General features: G+C 40.0%; 1 protein-coding gene across 2 annotated transcripts in view; it reads left to right on the top strand.

The window, feature by feature from the left end:
• The window catches only part of SRBD1 (S1 RNA binding domain 1), a 229,492-nt gene that overhangs the window by 110,915 nt on the left and 98,153 nt on the right, over window positions 1-20,424 (top strand). For both annotated transcript variants that reach the window (XM_065589554.1, XM_005296117.5), the window contains one exon: window positions 11,195-11,286. In XM_065589554.1, coding sequence (XP_065445626.1) covers window positions 11,195-11,286 — 92 coding nt within the window. The remainder of the gene's footprint in view (window positions 1-11,194; window positions 11,287-20,424) is intronic.

Here is a 20,424-nt window from a genome sequence, read left to right as displayed (position 1 = left end):
TTAGTTTCTGTTAGTCTCAAAGGTGCCACAGGACCCTCTGTTTCTTTTTACAGATTCAGACTAACATGGCTACCCCTTTGATACATGTTCTATTGTGTGAATGTTCATACATCCTGTTTGGAAGGGGCTTTTTTAAAGAGCTATTATATATTTTAATGGCTAACGCTAAATTAAATTCACAAAGCTGAAGAAGTTAAAAGTTAAAATTGAAACTTTGCTCTGATTCCATTCTTTACTTACCCACTTGTTTAGGTAAGGCAGTGTATGACAGTATTATCCCATGTTATCTTTCCAGTGCCTAGGCAAAATGAGTGGAGGGGATTGAAAGAAAAATGGCTAAAATTCCGTCTCTAAAATTCTGCTTTACTACAGTAGTTAACTCTGAAAGTAAAAGCCAAATAGATGTATGGCTTTAGTTGGATGATTAACTTGGAAGTAGAGTTTAGATATGAAAGCACATATTTACGTAAGCATTTGCAACAGAGAGAGGGGCTTCAAGTCAAACTGCCTTACAAGCAATGACAGAACCTGTTTTCACAAATTGTCAATAAAAACAATAAGGGCACATGCAGGTAACTGTCACCTTTAGGCTCGAGAGGTGCCATACTAGGTCTTCGCTTTTCGCTCCTGACTTGGGATGTTTATTTCTCCTGGGGTGAATCCATAGCACCAGCTTTGTTCTGATAACAGCATCTGGCACTAGATTGATTTAACAGACTATGAGGTTTGCTCTTTTCAGATATGCACTCGTACAACAGCTACTGTATAGCTCTGACATGGCCACACGCTGCTGTTGTTTTTTCTGCCTCCTAGCACCACGTGTGAAGCTAAAACTCTTTGACACCTGCCATTTGGACCCTTTTCGTACTGAAAAATGTCATCGTTTTCAGACAAGATGAAGACAGATATCTGATCGTTCTTCTCTTTACAGGGATGTGCTGAGGGCATGGTTCATAGATGAATGAATAGAGGATTCCAGTGTCATAATTGTACAGTTTGTTACATTAGTTTAGTAAGCTAGAGGTCTTACTAAATTTTATGGATTCTTAGCCTTACACCAAAATGGGAAGGAATTAATAATCTTATTTAACTCTAATATTAAGGAATATTTATTTAATCTATTTAGTTCTGATAGTAGTAAATAAAAACTTTTCATACAACCTTCTCACTTGCTGTTTTTAATATTGTGCAAAAAATGTTTGCACTGTTTTTCAAATAGGAATGCTAATTGAAAAAAAAGATGAGAAAATCCTGAACTAGTTACTTCGTTTTGTAAAGTAACCAGTGAAAGATTTTATCTAGGAAACTTTCAATTCCTCAAAATCAGAAGTTTGGCAGAGGTGTGCTATATTCTCCAAACTTTCATGTGTTGTTTCAGGAAAACCTGTTTGCTAATGCAGGTGTCACAAGTGTCACCCATGTTGTTGAAACCCATTCCATATTAACAAAAAAGAGATCAGGTTGCATATCTCTGAACAAAATTGCTCTAATACTTAAAATACCTTTTTTATTACATTTAAGTACTTACACGATGCTCTTAGAATGCATAATCAACATTTTGGTTTCACTCTCAGGAGCAGGCCAGGAAGAGTCTGTAAGGATGTGCTTTTTAAAAAATGTGCGAATGTCATCCTGTCACTTTGGAGGGGAGTGAAGGTATCCTTTTATGAGAATTATTTCAGTAATTGCATTTTGCGGCATGCTAATTTTGCAGTAGCTGAATGTCATGCATGCACAGAGGTTTGACTGCAAAGGTTTGTAGCTGAACTCTCCCTGACTTTCTTGGTTTCCTCTTAATTTATTGTAAAGTAAGCTTTCAACAACATTAAAGAATGTGAGAAAATTCTTAAATATCTCCAATATTTGAGGTCTGAAATATTCTAAAAGGTCCCAAGGTTAACAAAATAAATAAAATTAGACATAAATGACATTCACCTCAGTTTGAAATTCCTTTAAGCGTAACACTTCCCCTCATCCTATATACGCACATCCAAGTTCTGTAGCAGGGCATAGCTTAAAAACCCCTTAACAGGGATGTCAGAAAACTGCAAGATAGACATACTCTCTGACTGAATGTTATTTTTAGATATGCCACCTCCAGTGATTTGAAGCTTTGATCCAAATTCATATTCGGGTTTAGCTACCAAATATAGTCCTGGTATAAACAAGTCCCACTTCATTGGCTTCTGGGTCCCCTTACACCAGGGCTGAGTTAGGCCCTAGGAAGACAGGTTGTCTCTGCAGTATGTCACCAGCCTGACCTGTGTGTGTGTGTGTGTGTGTGTGTGTCGCATATAATAATACATTTATTTTTGTTTGCCTGGTGTTAACTCTGTTTTCAAGAGGAAATTCAAAAGAAGTTGCCTTTATTTGAAAGGGCATGTTTGTTTCAAAATTAGATGGCTAAATAGTAAACTTATATTGATTTTGAGTCATTGTGTTTTGAGTAATTCCAGTTTTCAATTGTTCATATGACTTAATGCCAGGTGGGTGTTGTGTAGATGTTGTGCTTTTTTTCCCTTTCTAAATAACTACCATAATTGTTTATGTGAAAAGAGAGGCTGACATGGATTTTTTTCTTGCATATTCTGGGCTCAGATAATTATTTACTTTACTTTATATCTATCATGATGCTTCTGTTTGTAGTGAAAGCTTCCAATTACATGCTGCTGTTTTAGGAGAATTCATAAACTTATCAAGCAAGAATTAAAATCAGTATTCAGGTTCTCTCTATTTTCCTGTTAAAACTTGTTGATGATAAAATGTATTGAGGAAAGCCTTGAAATCAGTCCTCTCTTCGTAGGCATGCAGAATGAATATATTTTGAAATTGTAGCATTCTTTTCTCTAATGCAGCATAAAAAAGTTCCTTTGTCTTGATGCAAAAAATGTATATTTGTAAATTAACATTTACAGTGCTTAATATATAGAATGTTCAAAGATGTTGATCGATCTCAAGCTGCAGATTTAAATCTGGATGAAGAAAATATTGGAGTAGCCTGAAAGTGCCTTCTCATAGGGAGGATTATTTATTTTCAAGCATTAAAAAGAGTGAGTGAGCGACGGGGTTATTTTTAAACATTTTGCTCTCTGTTTCAAATATGCTTTTAAAATTACAACACAGTCTTGAGTGTCTGAAAGCAGTTATCACAAGGGCAGAGGTACATTTAGAAAAACATTAGCAAGTTTAGTGTTCTGAAGAGTAGGCAGAAACTTCAGTTCCCAACCCCTAGCCAAAGGAGGTTGAGCATGTCAGATGAAGGTCATATGTCTGCAGTCTCCAGAGCCTGCGAAGGGAGTCTGATGAGTGCATTGTAGTGACTGCAGCCTCTGCCAGTTAATGGAGTGGCACGTTGACTTTGTCAGGAGGTGAAGTGTTCTAGCAGTCTAAGGCAAGCAAGGTCAACTAAGGAGGGAGGCAAACATTAGATGCGGCAGCATGTGCATGCACATTCCATTTGTACATGAAGATGATGCAGACCTGAAATGGCTCAGAAATAATTTTGACTTGAAAAGGTAGGTTATGAGGGAGGGACCACTCAGGCATTACTTGTGCACCCAAAGCTTTGTGTAAAGCCAGGAAATGATTTAGATTTGCAAAGAATGCAGGGGTAGTCCATTTTGGCCTTAACTTGTTTAAATGACATTCTTACTGAAGGGAACACTCTGGGCCATATCCTGCTCTGTTACATTGGCAGTAATTCAGATTAATTCTATTTACTTCACTGGAGTCCCTGCAAGTTTGCATGTTTGTGAAGGAGGCCAGAATCTCAGCTCTTTATGTGCAACACATGAATGCTTTTTCTCTTTAAAAGGAAAATACACACTATCATTAAACCTGTAATATTTAAAAAGACTGTTAGAATTTGCAAAAAAAACTGAGGGTTTTGTGAGGGTGACAATGTTGATTATTCAGGACCTTCCAGTTAACAAGTTGTAACAATAAGATGAAAGTTTATGGTTGCGCTTCATTACTGTACGAAACAAAGAATGGGAAAATTGAGTTTTAGAAGTGGTAGTGAATATATATTTGGACTGTGAATTTGTTTTACAAAAATAGTATTGGGCCACAGTCTTGCAATTTGAGACAACTTAGACCCCTGCATCTGAGCAGAGCCCTGTTGGCTTCAATGTGGGCACATAGGGACAGTCCAGGATTTGAATATTTCAGGATCATGCCCTTCATTAGCTTGAAAGATTTATTTTTGCAGCTTTTAGAAAGTCTGTTTGAGATCACTGTTTATTAACAATTGTAACGTTATACACTGATTAGGCAAGCTAGATAACTTCCTGCAGTGTGGTATCAGGTGGCTAAAGTATCTTGCAGCAAAGAATAAAAATATTAACATTACTTAAAATACCTAACTTCTGATGATCTTTTGCTATAAGGGGAAGAATAGAGAAACTATTAGCCCCAAAATTATGGTAAAAGATGCCTAATAATGTTAATGTAGCCCTACATTTTATACCCAGAACCCAAGCCAATATATGTACAAATATTCTCAAGAGTAATTTTTAAAAATTGTTACATATTGTGGATGATTCTGTAAAATCAGACTTGTGTTTAAACACACCATAGTATAATTTGTAGTATTTGGAATATAAACTGACAAATGATGTGATGAAAGAACTGTCTGTGGATATGTAGAGATAAAGATGATAACCAGTTAACAGAGCTCCACCAAAGAATTAAATCTGCAGTGTGTTTCAATTTGATTCCTTCAGGTAGTAAATGATGATCATTACTGGCTCTGAGGCCAAGGATGCTGCAGCTGTTTTTCCCAAAGAAATAAAGTGAATCCGTACATGTTCATGGGACATGTTCAAAGAATTCCATTTGGTGTAGTGGTGCTTTACCCTCAGATTATCTTCTGGTGGATTTAAGAAAGCATATCGATAAATTATCTTTCATCAAATCTTTTAGCCTTGACACTTGTTTGATTATGATAACTTTCCAATCTGATAGATTGTGGTTTGTTGTTGAAGTGTTTGAACAGTGATTGGTCAGTTTCCCGAGTAATGATGATAGGTGATGCGTAGTTTCTACATCCTGCAGGTTTTGCACATCTGTTGTTGCTTGCATTCTGTATCTTGACAATTAATGATATAAATCACATCTGTTGAGTCGAATGCTACATTTTACTGTAAATTTTTCCTGTAATGGTGCTAGTGAATACACAGATGAATACAAATACTCACAAATTGTGCATCGCTTTGAATTACAATACACTACTTTTGTGAGGAGAATTTCAGGTTCTATGTCTGCTCTGACAATGAGTTAAATGAAGAGGTTGGTCAGTCAAGAGGGTTTTTGTATGGCTGTTTGTAGCTTAATTGAGCTGAGGTATCTGAAGATTCTTACTGTGTGTTATTTATTATAGAATATCAGGGTTGGAAGGGACCTCAGGAGGTCATCTAGTCCAACCCCCTGCTCAAAGCAGGGCTAATCCCCAGATAGATTTTTGCCCCAAATGGCCCCCTCAAGGATTGAACTCATAACCCTGCCGTTTAGCAGGGCAATGCCTAAACCACTGAGCTATGGAAGCTGCTGGATACAAATACATAGCAAAAAGAATCTTAATTTAAAAGACTAATTTTTATTACTTTGTCTCATTTATTTTGCAGGTGTAATTTTGCTTGTGCAAATAATTCCTCCTGCCTTTTTGCACACATTTAGATGTCAAATTATCTGATCATGTCTAAAAATGAGTTAGCTGGCTATCTATATCAACAGTCACATTTGATGATGCAAAGCTATAGATTGTCTTGAAGTCTGTTTTTAAATTTAGCTTTAAGTGTGTGATGCAAGTTTATTACTATTTCTTTTTCAACATTTTAATTTCTAATTATAATATACTCTGTTCTCCATTCTCCCATTCTAGTGCTGTATATGGATGCTGCTGCATCTCTCCTCCCACCTGTACTCAAGGATTCTCACTTGAGGAACTCATAATCTAGCTCTATTTTCTTGTTTGTTTGTTTATTTATTTCCCTGCATGTGTTATGTTTGGTTAAGGGAAGTACCTGCTGAATCTGGGTCAGGAAGTGATAGCGTCATCACTTGCTTTTGTTGTATTCTCTTAAAGGAGGAGACATAGCACCCTTGCATGCTACCCATGCATATTCAAGATGTTGCACCAGATGAGATTGCACAGGTGTGACTGAGACAGGATTTGGACTGTGACTTTGACCTGACAAGTGACTTTTTAATGCAGCACAAAAAAAGAATGATCTAATATAAGCAATCTTTTGCTGTACAGTATATAACAGTTAATGAAAACAGAATGAAAAATAAACAGCATGTAGTTTCAAATTTAACAGTAAAAGCTGGATGAAAACAAGATAAACACAGGCTTTAAAATATTCATGATGCTGAAAAGTCCTCTAAATATACACACTATTAAAATTCTGAATAATAATTTGATATTTTAGTTTGATTGAAGCACAGACCTAAAATTTTTTATGTTTCCAGGCTAAATTACACTTGTCTTTATATTATTCCACAAACACCTATTAATAGATTTTTCTTGCACAACATGTCTTCATTTTCCTTTTCTGCTTGAGCAATATCACTGGCCTATGAGAGACAGTGCATTTATTATTTGAATTTAGTTTCACAGTCTCTCTGACCTAACAGTCTGCTTCTATCCTTTCTGGACTTTCCATTCCTGGAGTTCCATTATTTTTATGTCCTGTATAATATTTAAACCACCGAATATGTAGATGTCCCCTCTCTATTTTATAGATTATGAATCCAGTATTGTATTTGATCTTAGGCAAAAGACTAGAGTGTAATATAGTGGTAATTAACATAATTGAGATTTGTGGAAGTATTATAAAGCAAGATCAATTTTTGTCAATTCTAAAAGTATAAATACAGATATGTATTATTTTAACATGTATGGTATGTATGGTTAAGCATATTAGGTAAAATTTTCAAAAGTGCCTAAGTCCTATTGCCTTTTAATGAGATTTAGGCATCCGCGTCACTAGGTGCTTTTGAAAACTTTACTGTCTATATGCACAAACATGGGTGAAGTAGTAATTATGTAAAAGAGCTATATGATAAAATAATTTTGAGTTTGAAGCAAATTTAACTATCTTTGGATTCATATGTGCTAATTTCCCCCTTTTCCTTTTATTTCCTTGAAAATTAACAAAAAAAGAAAATGTGAGTGTTGTAATAGAATGTTTTTATTAGACCTCTAAGTGAAATGTGTCTGTCATTATGTCTGCCAGAGTTAGACAGGCTTTCCCGTTTATTTAGAATGTAGTAAGCAATGTTAACAAAAGAAATAGAACACCACCAGGTGGTGCTAGTGCAATACATTTAAAGAGCAACCCTGGTTTTAACATTTAAAATGCATCTTTTTTAGTAACCATAAATGAGACCTGTACACCACATAAGGCTTTTTGTACTAAGCAATAAGCAATAATAGTGGTGTAATTAATAAACATGAATTGAAGGATTATGTAGTGGGTAATTTGAGTTTAAGTGAGCTTCAGATGTGTATATTTTGTAACTTTAAAAAGTTGGATGGGGATATGGAGAAATATCTCTAGGATGGATTATGTGGCCAGTGGGAAGGCTTATTCTATAAACTTTAGCCATCTTTTTGTTGATGCAACCATTAGGAAGCAATATACAAAAATAAAAAAAAAGTTATATTAAAAAATAAAACAAAAAACCCCAACAAACCCAAATATTATACAGTGCAGCTTTTCATAATAGGTAAAATAAAATAAAAAAATTGGCCCTTTTTCAAAAGTGATTTGAAAGTCCATCTTAGGTGGCATTTATGCTCTTCTGAAAATTTTAGCAATTACCCCTTTTTTCTTGAAAAATGTGGTAAAACACAACCTTCATCTGGTGAACATAAGAGTTAAAAAACAGTATGTATCAAATTCAGCAGAGAGGAAGCAAACATGATTCCCACTGAAGTCTCCAGGAATTATACCAGCTTTTGCCAGGTCTGAATTTGACACTAGATGCTCTGAGGAATGGTAAAGATACACACTTGCTATTGGACAGCTGAGCAATTAACTTAAACTGGTATAAAAAGCCAAAACAAAACTCTTTTGCTTGCTATAATAGTACTTTTGTGATCAAGATAAAGCATATTGGAGTGTATATGTCAGCCTCACTTGGGTGACCACTTTGCTGCAACTGAAACCAAATGAAATAAAACCAGAGAAGTCTGTAAAACCTTGGTTGAGACTGGATGAACCAATCATGTTTTCGGAATTGCTTCTCTGGAATGAATGGCCCTATACTTTTACTCTGGATAATTTGTTTTGTTTTATGTCTGGATTTTCCAGTCTAAATTATGAATGCCATTTGTCTGGGGTGTTTTTGTGCTGGGTGGAAGCTCTGCTGCCTTTGGAATCTCAGACCCTGGGTGCCCAATGGGGAATCACTGCATACATACAAAAATATCTTTGTGTATGCAAATCTCATAGGAATGATAAGTGCTTTACCTGAGTGCATTCCATATTTTTTTCTAATTAAAAACATGTTGTAGGAAACATTTCAATTTTGTGTGAATGGAGTATAAAATTCCTTATGCTTGAGAAAAGCAAACAGGCTCTTTCAGTTGTTGCTTCCTAAGTTTTATTTTAGTTTACTCTTTAGTTTGTGAATTTTTGAACCATCTGACTTAAAACTGTGGGTGATTATTTTCCCCAAGTGCACAATGAGACCAAAGTGAGCTCACCTGGACTAGTAAAATAACATTTTGATGAGTATCAATTAATCATTAAATGTCCTTGAATTCCTAGTCAAGTCACTTTTAGTTCTTTCACTGTACAGCATGTTGAAAGAGACCAGGTAATAAACTGTGTGCGCAGTAATGAATCTTATTGTATGGTGCATCATGGTAAATGTGTGCGAAACATTGTGTGTTGTGTCTAGGGATACATACATAGGAATGTATTAAATGTAGATATTATATACAAGCTTAATTTTGGATCTGTTAAAGAACAGCAACTGAAGAGAAATTTGTTAAAAGCTGTTGATGTATGAGGTTTTTGGGAAGCTTTCCCCCCCCCCCCCCCCCCCACAAAGAAAGAGAGCTTGCCAGATGCTATAGTTAAAGTGTATTGTTTAAATTGTTCACATGTTATATTGTATGTTTTTTGAGCCTACCAGTTCATCCGAAATGTCGATTAGATGAGACTTCTGTCAAAGTCTTCATTTTTCAACAGTTTTTTACTGAGATGACCATTACTCAAAATTTAGTATCTCTGATTTTGTTAGCTGTTCCCCATTATGGATGTTAGGTGGGCTGTATGCAGTGCATACTCAAGCAATGTCTGTAATGAGTCTTTAGAAAAATATGTAAATGGTTTCATTTTCCCTTACCTTATTCAGACTAGTGGCCAAGGTCTGCTCTGTTACATCAGTAAATATGAAGTCAATAGTGTCATCCTGGATTTACACCAGTATAACTGAGTACAGAATCTAGTCCTCTGTATTTTTTTGTAAGATCCAACCTGTTTGTTGAAAACAATGAACCGTTTATTAGAGGTTCCAGCGACTCAACAGTCTGACCCATGTGTAATAAACACTTTACCCTGTTCCAGTTTTGATTGAATAGATAATATTAAAGCAGAAGTGTGTCCGTTTTCTATCAGTCCTGTATATCTATACAGGGGAGAAAACCTTACTGTCCACAGCAACATTGTGTTTTTTATCTTTATATTTATTGTCAACATCTTTTAGTAACAAATAGAAATGTATTTTATATGCTTTCTTTGCTGATCTTTTCCTTAGCCTTTGCAATTGGGTATTAGAAATTTAACTTTACTTCTGTAAGCTGGCTCTGTTAACTTGTGGAGGACATAGCAGTGAAAAAACAAAATGGAAAAGTAAAAGTAGGTCTAAAATGGGTAGCACTTTGTTACAGTATTATATACTGATACTGTCTCTTAAATATGAAGGATGAAGTCCTGGTCCCATTGAAGTCAATGGAGCTTACAGTGGTGCCAAGATTTCACCCTAAAAGTACTTCTGAGCATATATTATTCTATATGTATTTGATCTGTATTGTTTATCCTGGATGAAATTTATTATTTGAAATTGTGACACAATTTGAAGTGGTTTCTGATCATCATTACTAAATTAGACTGACAATTGACAACTGTAGTTTACAGTTACTTATTGTTGCCAGCAAATTGGTAGTATACTAAACTTTGTATATCTCAAAGTATATAGAAGTTCAGTTGCACTGAATAGTCTAAGCAGTTTGCTTTGGATGAATCTGTGTTATATACAAGTCTATGATTTAGTCACGGGTATTTTTAGTAAAAGTCATGGGCAATAAACAAAAAGTCATGGCCCGTAACCTGTCCATGACTTGTACTATAAATACCCATAACTAAATCTTAGGTGCTAGTGAGGGGAGCGCACTGGCGGATGCTGCTGCTGCTCCTTGGCGGCGGGGGGGGGGGTACACACTCTGGCAGATGCTGCTATTCCAGGGAGAGGTGGTAGCCCAGGGCACCACTGCTGCTCCTGGGGGGTGAGGGCGGCCCAGGGCCCTGGTGCTGCTCCTGGACTGCTGTTCTGGGGCAGCACCCAGGACCAGCTGCCTCGGGCTGCCTGACAGCAGCTGGTGTAGCTGCTCCCAGGACCACCCTGGGGTCAGCCACCCTGGCCGCTGCAGAAGTCATGGAGGTCCCAGAAAGTCACGGAATTTGTGACCTCTGTGAAAGACTCGCAGCCTTAGTTATATATGATATTCTAAATGTTTGTACAGGAGATCAGTGGTCCAACTAAATTACCAGCTAGTATTTTTTGTTTGGGGAAATCTGACTTCCTGATTGGTCACAAGTGAATAGTGTCTCATCCATTTTTCAACATCACAGAGTACTGTAGAGGTTGGCATGATGGGGCAGTGTGTTCTCAGAGCCCACCACTGAAAGAGCAGAGGTGTTACAGGCCAGGCAAGGAGTAGGCGCACTGGCAGAACTGGAGGTGCTTTCACAGTGTCTGTATTGTTGTCTCACTGTGGCCAATGATGTTTGTCCTTCACTTTTATTAGCATTCAGTTCATCCAGAATATTTTAAAAATGTGTTTTAAAAATTTCTAAAAATGCAAAAAAAGTCACTTCTTAATGAAGTGAAGTCTTGTCTATCTCAAGTTGATTTTATTGTCAGCTGTGCATTTTTAACTGTTTGCTATTCTATTTCATAGCATTGTCAGTGAAGCGGGAGCATCTATCTATAGTGTTAGTCCAGAAGCTTCTAAAGAGATGCCAGACCTAGATCCTAACCTAAGAAGTGCAGGTACGTAATAGTTTTATTATTCATATAATTCAGTTGGTATTGTATGTAATATTCAGTACAGTAATAAAAAGAGGCCCATAAATACAAAGGGAAGGGATGGACTGAAGAAAGCGCTTTTACCTGTGACTTTGCATCTCTTTATTTTTGGTTGCTTGGTTTCTCAATCGTAAAGTTGGATTAACATTATTTGGTATGGAGTTTGGAATGTGTTTGAAATACTGGATATCTAACTATCCATCTGACCACACTGACTTCTATCTAGCCCTGTTAAGGCTCTGAGCTGACATGTCTCATGAATATGTTGGGTCTTGTGGACTTCTGGGGCTAAACAAGATCCAGAAAATTCCCTAACCTTTGCCTGAACAACAGGAAATTTGCACTCTTCTATGAACTAACCCTCATCTTTCTCACATCTCACACGCACATGTGCGTATATGTACATACATGTCTATAATTTTTATTTTGCCCAGAATGTGGTCACTTTTAGTGTGTTCTTCCAGTAACTGCACATGATCTTTAAAGCAGAAGTAGTTTGTTTTAGAGATGTAAAAATGCCTATCACAGTGTAAATGCCACTGTAGTGTGAGATAGGCCAGGTGCATAATGAGATCATTGGAGCCACCGGTGGTATTAAAATGTGTGTTGTTTGATTATGGGATACTCTGCCAGGGTATAACTTCCACTGATTGCGGTGGGGCCAGGATTTAACATACAGATTCCAGCTCTTCAGGGGACAGAGTTACAGGGACAGAATGAGGTTGTTTTTAGGGCTGTCAAGCGATTAAAAAAATTAATCACAATTAATCACTCTGTTAAACAATAATAGAATACAATTTATTTAAATATCTTTGGATGTTTTCTACATTTTCAAATATATTGATTTCAATTACAACACAATACAAAGTGTACAGTGCTCACTATTGTATTTTTGATTACAAGTATTTGCACTGTAAAAAAAACCCCAAAGAAATAGTATTTTTCAATTCACCTAATACAAGTACTGTAGTACAATCACTTTATCATGAAAGTTGAAGTTACAAATGTAGAATTATGTACAAAAAATAACTGCATTCAAAAAGAAAACAATGTAAATCTTTAGAGCCTACAAGTCCACTCAGACCTACTTCAGCCAATCACTCAGACAAACAAGTTTGTTTTCATTTGCAGGAGATAATGCTGCCTGCTTCTTGTTTACAGTGTCACCTGAAAGTGAGAACAGGCGTTTGCATGGCACTGTTGTAGCCGGCGTCGCAAGATATATACGTGCCAGATACACTAAAGATTCGTATGTCCCTTCATGCTTCAGCCACCATTCCAGAGGACATGCGTCCATGCTGTTGACGGGTTCTGCTCGATAATGATCCAAAGCAGAGCGAACCGACTCAAGTTCATTTTCATCATCATGAGTCCGATGCCACCAGCAGAAGGTGAATTTTCTTTTTGGTGGTTTGGGTTCTGTAGTTTCCGCATCGGAGAGTTGCTCTTAAGACTTCTGAAGAATGCTCCACACCTCGTTCCTCTCAGATTTGACAGGACTTAAGATTCTTAAACCTTGGGTTGAGAGCTGTAGCCATTTTTAGAAATCTCACATTGGTACTTTCCTTGCGTTTTGTCAGATCTGCTGTGAAAATGTTCTTAAAACGACCATGTGTTGGGTCGTCATCTGAGAATGCTATAACATCAAATATATAGCAGAATGCGGGTAAAACAGAGCAGGAGACATACAATTCTCCCCCAAAGAGAGTTCAGTCACAAATTTAATTAACACATTATTTTTGTAACAAGCATCATCAGCATTGAATCATGTCCTCTGGAATGGTGGCTGAAGCATGAAGGGGCATACAAATGTTTAGCATATCTAGCATGTAAATAATTTGCAACGCCGGCTACAAAACTGCCATGCGAATGCCTGTTCTCACTTTTAGGTGACATTATAAATAAGAAGCAGGCAGCATTATCTCCCATAAATGTAAACAAATTTGTTTGTCTGAGCGATTGGTTGAATAAGAAGTAGGACTGAGTGGACATGTAGGCTGTAAAGTTTTACATTGTTTTGTTTTTGAGTGCAGTTATGTAACAAAAAAGAAGCTATATTTGTCAGTTACACTTTCACGATAAAGAGATTGCACTACAGTACTTGTATGAGGTGAATTGAAAAATACAATTTCTTTTGTTTATCATTTTTATAGTGCAAATATTTGTAATAAAAATAATAATATAAAGTGAGCACTGTACACTTTGTATTCTGTGTTGTAATAGAAATCAATATATTTGAAAATGTAGAAAAACACCCAAAAATATTTAATAAATATCAATTGGTATTCTATTGTTTATCAGTGTGACTAATCACGATTCATTTTTTTGAGTTAATTGTGTGAGTTAACTGCGATTAATTGACATCCCTAGTTGTTTTGTATGACTTTATCTGTGTTTCCATTTTCATAATTTGTAAATTCTTCTAGTGCTTGCTCATCTTGATTCCATTCTAGGTGTGTGTGCGCCCACGTGCGCGGTCGTCAGAGATTTTTGCCTTTGTAGTGGTATCTGTAGGGTTGGCTGTGGTACCCCCTTGAGTACCGCACTCATGCATTGGTATATTAGGCGCCACCAGCCCTACACCCTCTGAGTTCTTTCTTAACACCCGTGGTGGTTAGTTGGAGCACCTCCTCCCTGCCTACCAAGGGCTAGCGGTTTCATCTCTACTGTATTCGATCCTTAGGGCATTGTAAATAGTTTGTATATAGTAGTTAGTGTTTAAGTAGTTGTTAAGCAATGTAGTAAGAAGTTACAGTCCCAATGGACTCTGCCCCAGGTGGGGCATACCCCGGTCTCCAGGTTTTAAGCCCTGCTCTGACTGTAGCAGGCCTATGCCTGTTAGTGACCCCCATAGCAGCTGCCTAAAATGCTTGGGGGAATCGCATGTGAAGGACAAGGGTTGCATCTGTAAGACTTTGGATCCAGGACCCAGAAAGAGCGCAACATCCATCTGAGGGCCCTCCTCATGGAGGCTGCTCTCTGCCAGTCTTCCAAGCCTTTCCAGCCGGACTCTACCCCTAGCACTTTGGCCTCGATGCGTAGCACACCCCCAGCATTGGGCAAGAAAGAAGTCCAAGAAAGACAGCTTCCCGGCACCAAGCAAGAAAAGTCTCTGGGTATTGGGCAAATGATCCAGTTTGAGCCACCTGCCCACACCAAAGCCGCATGGGCGTGCCTCCCCAATGGGGGCCCCAGCTCCCCAAGGGAGCTGCCACCAATTCCCGGGAGCAGTAGGGGACCCAGGCTTGTGGCGAGGCCGATGACTTTCCAGGCTCTCCCAGCACCCAGAGGGCAGAGGCCTCTACCAGTGCCGCTGGCACCGTGTGTATCGCAGGAAGAGGCAAAGGCTTCCTACGAGGGCAAGCCAGCTGTCAAGCCCTCCCCAGTGGGCAAGTGAGTGCCGCCAATCCCCAGAGCCGAGACAATGCTCTCTGTCTCCATGCTGCAGATCTCCAGCTTTGCAACCCAGGTCCTCTGCAGGTCACCCTAGATCACCAGCACCGCGATTGTGGTCTCTGTCCTCTCAATGTGGATTGCCTAGGGGAAGGCGCTGGTCATTGTATTGCCGGCACCGTTTACCCTCCCACCGATTGTCTTCTCAGCGCAGACCCCTGTCCCCTGCACCATGGGAATGGTCTCTGTCACAGTACCGGTCCATCTGCCCCCAGCACCGATCCTCTTATTCAAAACGCCAGTCTCCAGTGGCGACGGTTAGCCACCAGATGCAGGCATCGACAGCCACACTGTGATCACCGGAAGGGGATTCCTCTGGCACGGAGAGGGAATTCAGCTCCTTGCTGAGGCATCACAGGTGTGATCGGGCACCCAAGGCTGCGTCAACCTCTGTGATGCCGTCTTGGCAACATGGCCAGTGGCCAGCACAGTGGCTGTACTGGGGCCTCCCCCGGTGGGGCCTCCCCTGGTCGGTCCAGTCGTCATCCTCATCCCCAGACGAGGCGGAGGTAGGGCCCTTGAGTGCCAGCCCGCTGGATGACTTCAAAGAGCACCAGGCCCTGCTTCGATGGGTGGCTGAGAACTTGGGCCTGGAGGTAGAGGAGATCGCCGAACAGGCGGACACCCTGTTCAGTATGCTCTCGGCATCTACCCCTGAGTGCATGATGGGGTCTTAAAAATAACTAAGCCCTCTGGCAAACCCCATCATTCATCCCTCCCCCCTCCAAGAGGGCTGAGAAAAAATACTTTGTCCCAGTCAAGGGGTTCAAGTACTTATATACCCACCTGCCTCCAGGCTTGCTGGTCGTCTCTGAAACCAATGAAAAGAACAAACAGGAGCACAGAATTTCAACCATCAAAAATAAAGAGGCCAAGAGGCTGGACCTTTTTGGGAGGAAGGTTTATTCAACTGCCAGCCTTCAGTTCTGGGTGGCGAACTGCCAGGCTCTGTTGTGCAGCTACAACTTCAACTTATGGGATTCCCTCCGTAAGTTCAAAGAGTTCCTGCCTCAGGACTTGGCCCAGGTGTTTAGTACCCGATTGAGGAGGATAGTGAGCAGTGAGGTGCTCCCTCCAAATGGCATGGGATGCAGCCATCTCGGCGGCATGGTGGGTGCACTGGCGGTGGTCGTGAAATGCAGCTCCTGGTTTCTCCTAGGAAATGCAGGCCTCAATTCAAGATCTCCTGTTTGATGGGAATGGTCTCTTTGCGGAGCAGACTGATGCAAGGCTGCATGACCTAAAGTACACTTGGGCCATCCTTTGCTTGCTGGGGCTGCATACGCTGCAATCGGCGAGGAAACAGTTCCAGCTGCCGCCAAGGCCTTGGCAGCCTCGACAGGGATCTGCAAGAAGAAGGGATACAGACACAAGCTTTCTTCCGGTTTTAAAAAATGTTTAGGAACAGCTTAGTTAAAGGTAGGCCATGTGGAGCTTATGAGAGGTGCAAGGATAGAACACTCTATGCCTCCCCAAGTGGATTCTTCCTCCTTCCTCCCCTCCTCTCCCCCATGGAGAAGAGTTGCATTGTGTGGTATATAAAGTTGATTTATTACAATAGAAGTTGTTAGACTATTACATGGGCCCTTGCCTCCCCAGGCCACCCCCTTGCCTCTTAGTGGGTATGTCTACATTGCAAGAAAACACCTGTGGCTGCCCTGTGTCAGCTGACACAGGTTCATGGGGCTCCGGCTGCAGGGCTATAAAATTGCAATGTAGATGTTCAGGCTCAGGCTGTGGGACCCTCTCCCCCGGTGGGGTCCCAGAGCCCACACTCCAGCCTGAGCCAAATGTCTACACAGCAATTTTATAGCTCAGCAGCCTGAGCTCCCGGAGCCCAAGTCAGGTGACACAGGGCAGCTGCAGGTGTTTTATTGCAGTATAGCCATACCCATTGTGGCTCTCACCTTCCTGTACGCTAATTTACTCCTTTGTGACTAATTCCTTCAGGGGCCATGCAGTGTGTGCAAACACCATGTCAGGGTAGCGATGGACTGCATAGTGGAAACCTCTTGTTATTTGTAAATGACGCCACCAATAATTTGTCTCTACTTCAAAACCTTTCCAAATTACTATTGTTACTGAAAGGCACCTGTCACCACCCAGACCAACGATTAAAAAAATATTTGGAGTTAATATAAGGAAACAATCAAAAATTAGGAAAATGTTCCAGATAGAAAGTTCCTCGTTTTTTAAACTCTCTTAATCTCCAAAACACACCTGATTTTTCTGATGCTTTCAAGAAAAAATGGCGTCCTGTGAAATATCAGGCAGTTTGCCTTAGTTTTGATAAAGCTAGTGAGTCAAAAGCAGGTCTGTTAATAAATGACTAGCTTCAATGTTAATTATGTCGAGAATTGCATCTCTCTATAATATATAGAAATCGCTTCACCCACCATTGAAATGCAGCCACCTCTGGTTTGAAAGCAGCGCTTCTTCTACAGTCCCCGGGAATGCTACATGTCAGTTTAGGATAAAAAGTGAAGAATTTTGATTGTATTCACTTGAAACTGCAGTGGGATATCAAGGTTTATGGAAGTCAACACCCTAAATACTTGTATTCTCACATTTGTAAACAGCCTTTTAAAATCTAGCTGACTCTTTTCTTGAGTTTTTTTTTTTTAAATCTATACTGTAATATATTTCCTTGCACTGTGCAAGCAAAGACATGAACAACGTTAGCACTGAATGGCTAACTTTCAAGAGAAGCACAGCATAATACAGTAACTCCTCACTTAAAGTCGTCCTGATCAACATTGTTTCATTGCTGATCAATTAGGGAACATGCTTATTTAAAGATGTGCGATGCTCCCTTCTAACGTCGTTTGGCAGCCGCCTGCTTTGTCCACTGCTTGCAGGAAGAGCAGCCCATTGCAGCTAGCTGGTGGGGGCTTGTAACCAGGATGGACCGGCAGCCCCCCTATCAGCTCCCTGCTCCCCTAAGTTCCCTGTGCAGCAGCTGTCCAGCAGGCTAGCAATTGCAGCTGTCCCTTCCCCCACTGCCATGTGCTGCTCCTGCCCTCTGCCTTGGAGCTGTTCCCCAGACTACTGCTTGCTGTGCAGGGAGGAGAGGAGGAAGATGGGGGCTAATGTCAGGGTGTCCCCCTCCCCACTGCTCCTGCACCCAGCTTACTCCATCTTCCATGGAGCAGGGGACACACACGACAGGGCTCAGGACAGAGGGAGCTTGCTGGCAGCAAGAGCTGTGGTCTCAGCAAGCGGATCTAATTAACAAGGCAGTGTACTTAAAGGGGAAATGCGCATCTCTCTCACATACACACACAGTGTGTGTCTCTGTCTCGTCTGCGATGCTCTCTCCCCTCCCTCCTTTCCTGCTGCCTTGTAGACTGTGAAAGTTAACCCTTGAGTGCTCAGCCAATTGCTAGTTCATAATTTAGCAGTAAGGCATTCCCTGGAAAATATCCCACCCTCTGACTCCTCCACCTCAACCAAGCTGTGTACCAATATTAAATTGTTTGTGACTATATATAATATAGTCTTTTGCCTGGTGAAAAAAAATTCCCTGGAACCTAACCCCCTCATTTACATTAATTCTTATGGGGAAATTGGATTCGCTTAACATCGTTTCGCTTAAAGTCGCATTTTTCAGGAACATAACTACAACATTAAGTGAGGAGTTACTGTATAAGCATAGTATTGAAAAAGAATCAAGAGTAACTGATAAAACTACATTTGCTACTTTTTCTCTCTTGAATGCATCTTCCTCTTGTGATCTTGGATTTCTTTTGTTTGGTGGGCATCTGATAATATGGTGTCAAAGATAACTTTTTTTAATTGTTATGTTACATCATGTAAGGTTCTCTGTACACAACATGGAGTTTAGTACATTAAAAGAAGCTGACAGCTGCATGATGAAGTGTGACATTTATAGTTAAGATAAAAGGTACTGCAGACATATTATGTGAGATTGCTGTGATCTTAACACAGTTTGCCACTTTAACATTTCTCTCAATACAAAGTAGATAGCAGCGGTCATTTTTTTGAAATACAGGGAGTAGACCTCAGTCTGCCCATGAGCTATATGAATGTAAAAAAGTATATATTTTATAGGAGAATTCACTTTCACATCTTGTGTTTTATTAAGCACACTTCTGGTGCTGCTAAACAACCACTGCCTGTCTAAATTTATCTTTATTCTCACTCAGTTCTGACTTCCCACTTAAAAATGTAATACAGCTATCCTTTCTGAAAATGTTTTATTATTCATTTCTTATAAATGAATAAACAGATGAGTGTTCATTTAGCCAAAAGGCTACTACATTTGGCATTAATTGGCAATCTCAATAGATGGGTCAAGAACTGAATTATTGTTCTATCAGCTTTTGAACTTGTTATTAAGAATGTTGTGGTGATGCTATTTTGGTGTGGGATTTGGCTTGAGCATGATAGAAAATGAGCTATTATCTCTTCCAGCAGCCTCATATCCATGCAGAACAAGGGGTTGATGTGTGCCAAAATAAATCCCTGCAAGCTGCACAGAAGAGGATTGGGGGTAAATGAGGATATATGCTATATCAACCTCGGGGACTTTATTCGGCTCTGCGAGGGTCCATAGGCAGATAAATGGTATCAAAAACTGCAAACAAGTCTAAAATGATCAGCATGGACTTCTAACCTTTATCCACTGCTAGAATCACCTGCTGAGGTGATATGGTCTGTGCTACCATCAGTATGCAGAAGCCAGGCCATTTTAATGAACGTGGGGGTTTTTTTGTCAGGGGGGACAGGCTCTTCTAGTTCCTGGCTGATGTGGTAACTTTTATGAGGGCATGTTGACTGAATCTCAGACTTGACAGGATGGAGGCGATTGTGGTTGGTTGGATGAAACATCTTGAGGGTATGATATGCCTCCTGGCTTTCCTCAGTATTGAATGGGTTCACGCACCCTTTCATCAAGGTGTTTGCTTCTGGATCCCTAAAATGTCAGATGGATTTTGTAGTCAAATCACCTGTTTTCATGTGAGCCTAGTAAGGTGATTCTAACTGTACTTTCTATGTCTTTAGTTATTTATTCTCTTATGACCTTCAGACTGGATTACTGAAATGCACTCCATATAGGATTAACCTCGGGGGCCACTTGGAAGCTAAAGCTGGTACTGAATGTTACTGTGTGTTTGTCTAGAAGAACTACAGATGCCATATTTAATCAATTTTCTGAGAAACAGTACTGGTTTCTTTCTTGTTTCTGGGTGTAATTTAGGTTGTTGACCCTGATCCATTACTCTCTTCATGGTTTAGGTCCTGGTTACCTGGCCCTGATCTACACTGGTGCGGGAATCGATCTAAGTTACGCAACTTCAGCTACGTGAATAACATAGCTGAAGCAGATGTACTTAGATCGACTTACCGTGGTGTCTTCACCGCAGTGAGTTGACTGCTGCTGCTCCCCCGTTGACTCCGCCTGCGCCTCTTGCGGCAGTGGACTACAGGAGTCAACGGGAGAGCGCTCGGGACTAGACGCGATAAATCGATCCCCGCTGGATCAATCGCTGCCTGCCTATCCGGCGAGTAGTGAAGATATACCCCTGGGAGCCTGTCTTTCTGACCATGTACTGCTATTGCAACTAAAGTCATCTGAGGTTTTCTATCTGATCGTCCCTAGATTTCAGTGTCTGGGGCCGGGGGTAC

Source organism: Chrysemys picta, chromosome 3, assembly GCF_011386835.1.
Source record: "Chrysemys picta bellii isolate R12L10 chromosome 3, ASM1138683v2, whole genome shotgun sequence".
NCBI lineage: Eukaryota > Metazoa > Chordata > Testudines > Emydidae > Chrysemys > Chrysemys picta.
Note: the sequence above shows the minus strand (reverse complement) of the source record. Positions and strands in the feature narration are given on the sequence as shown.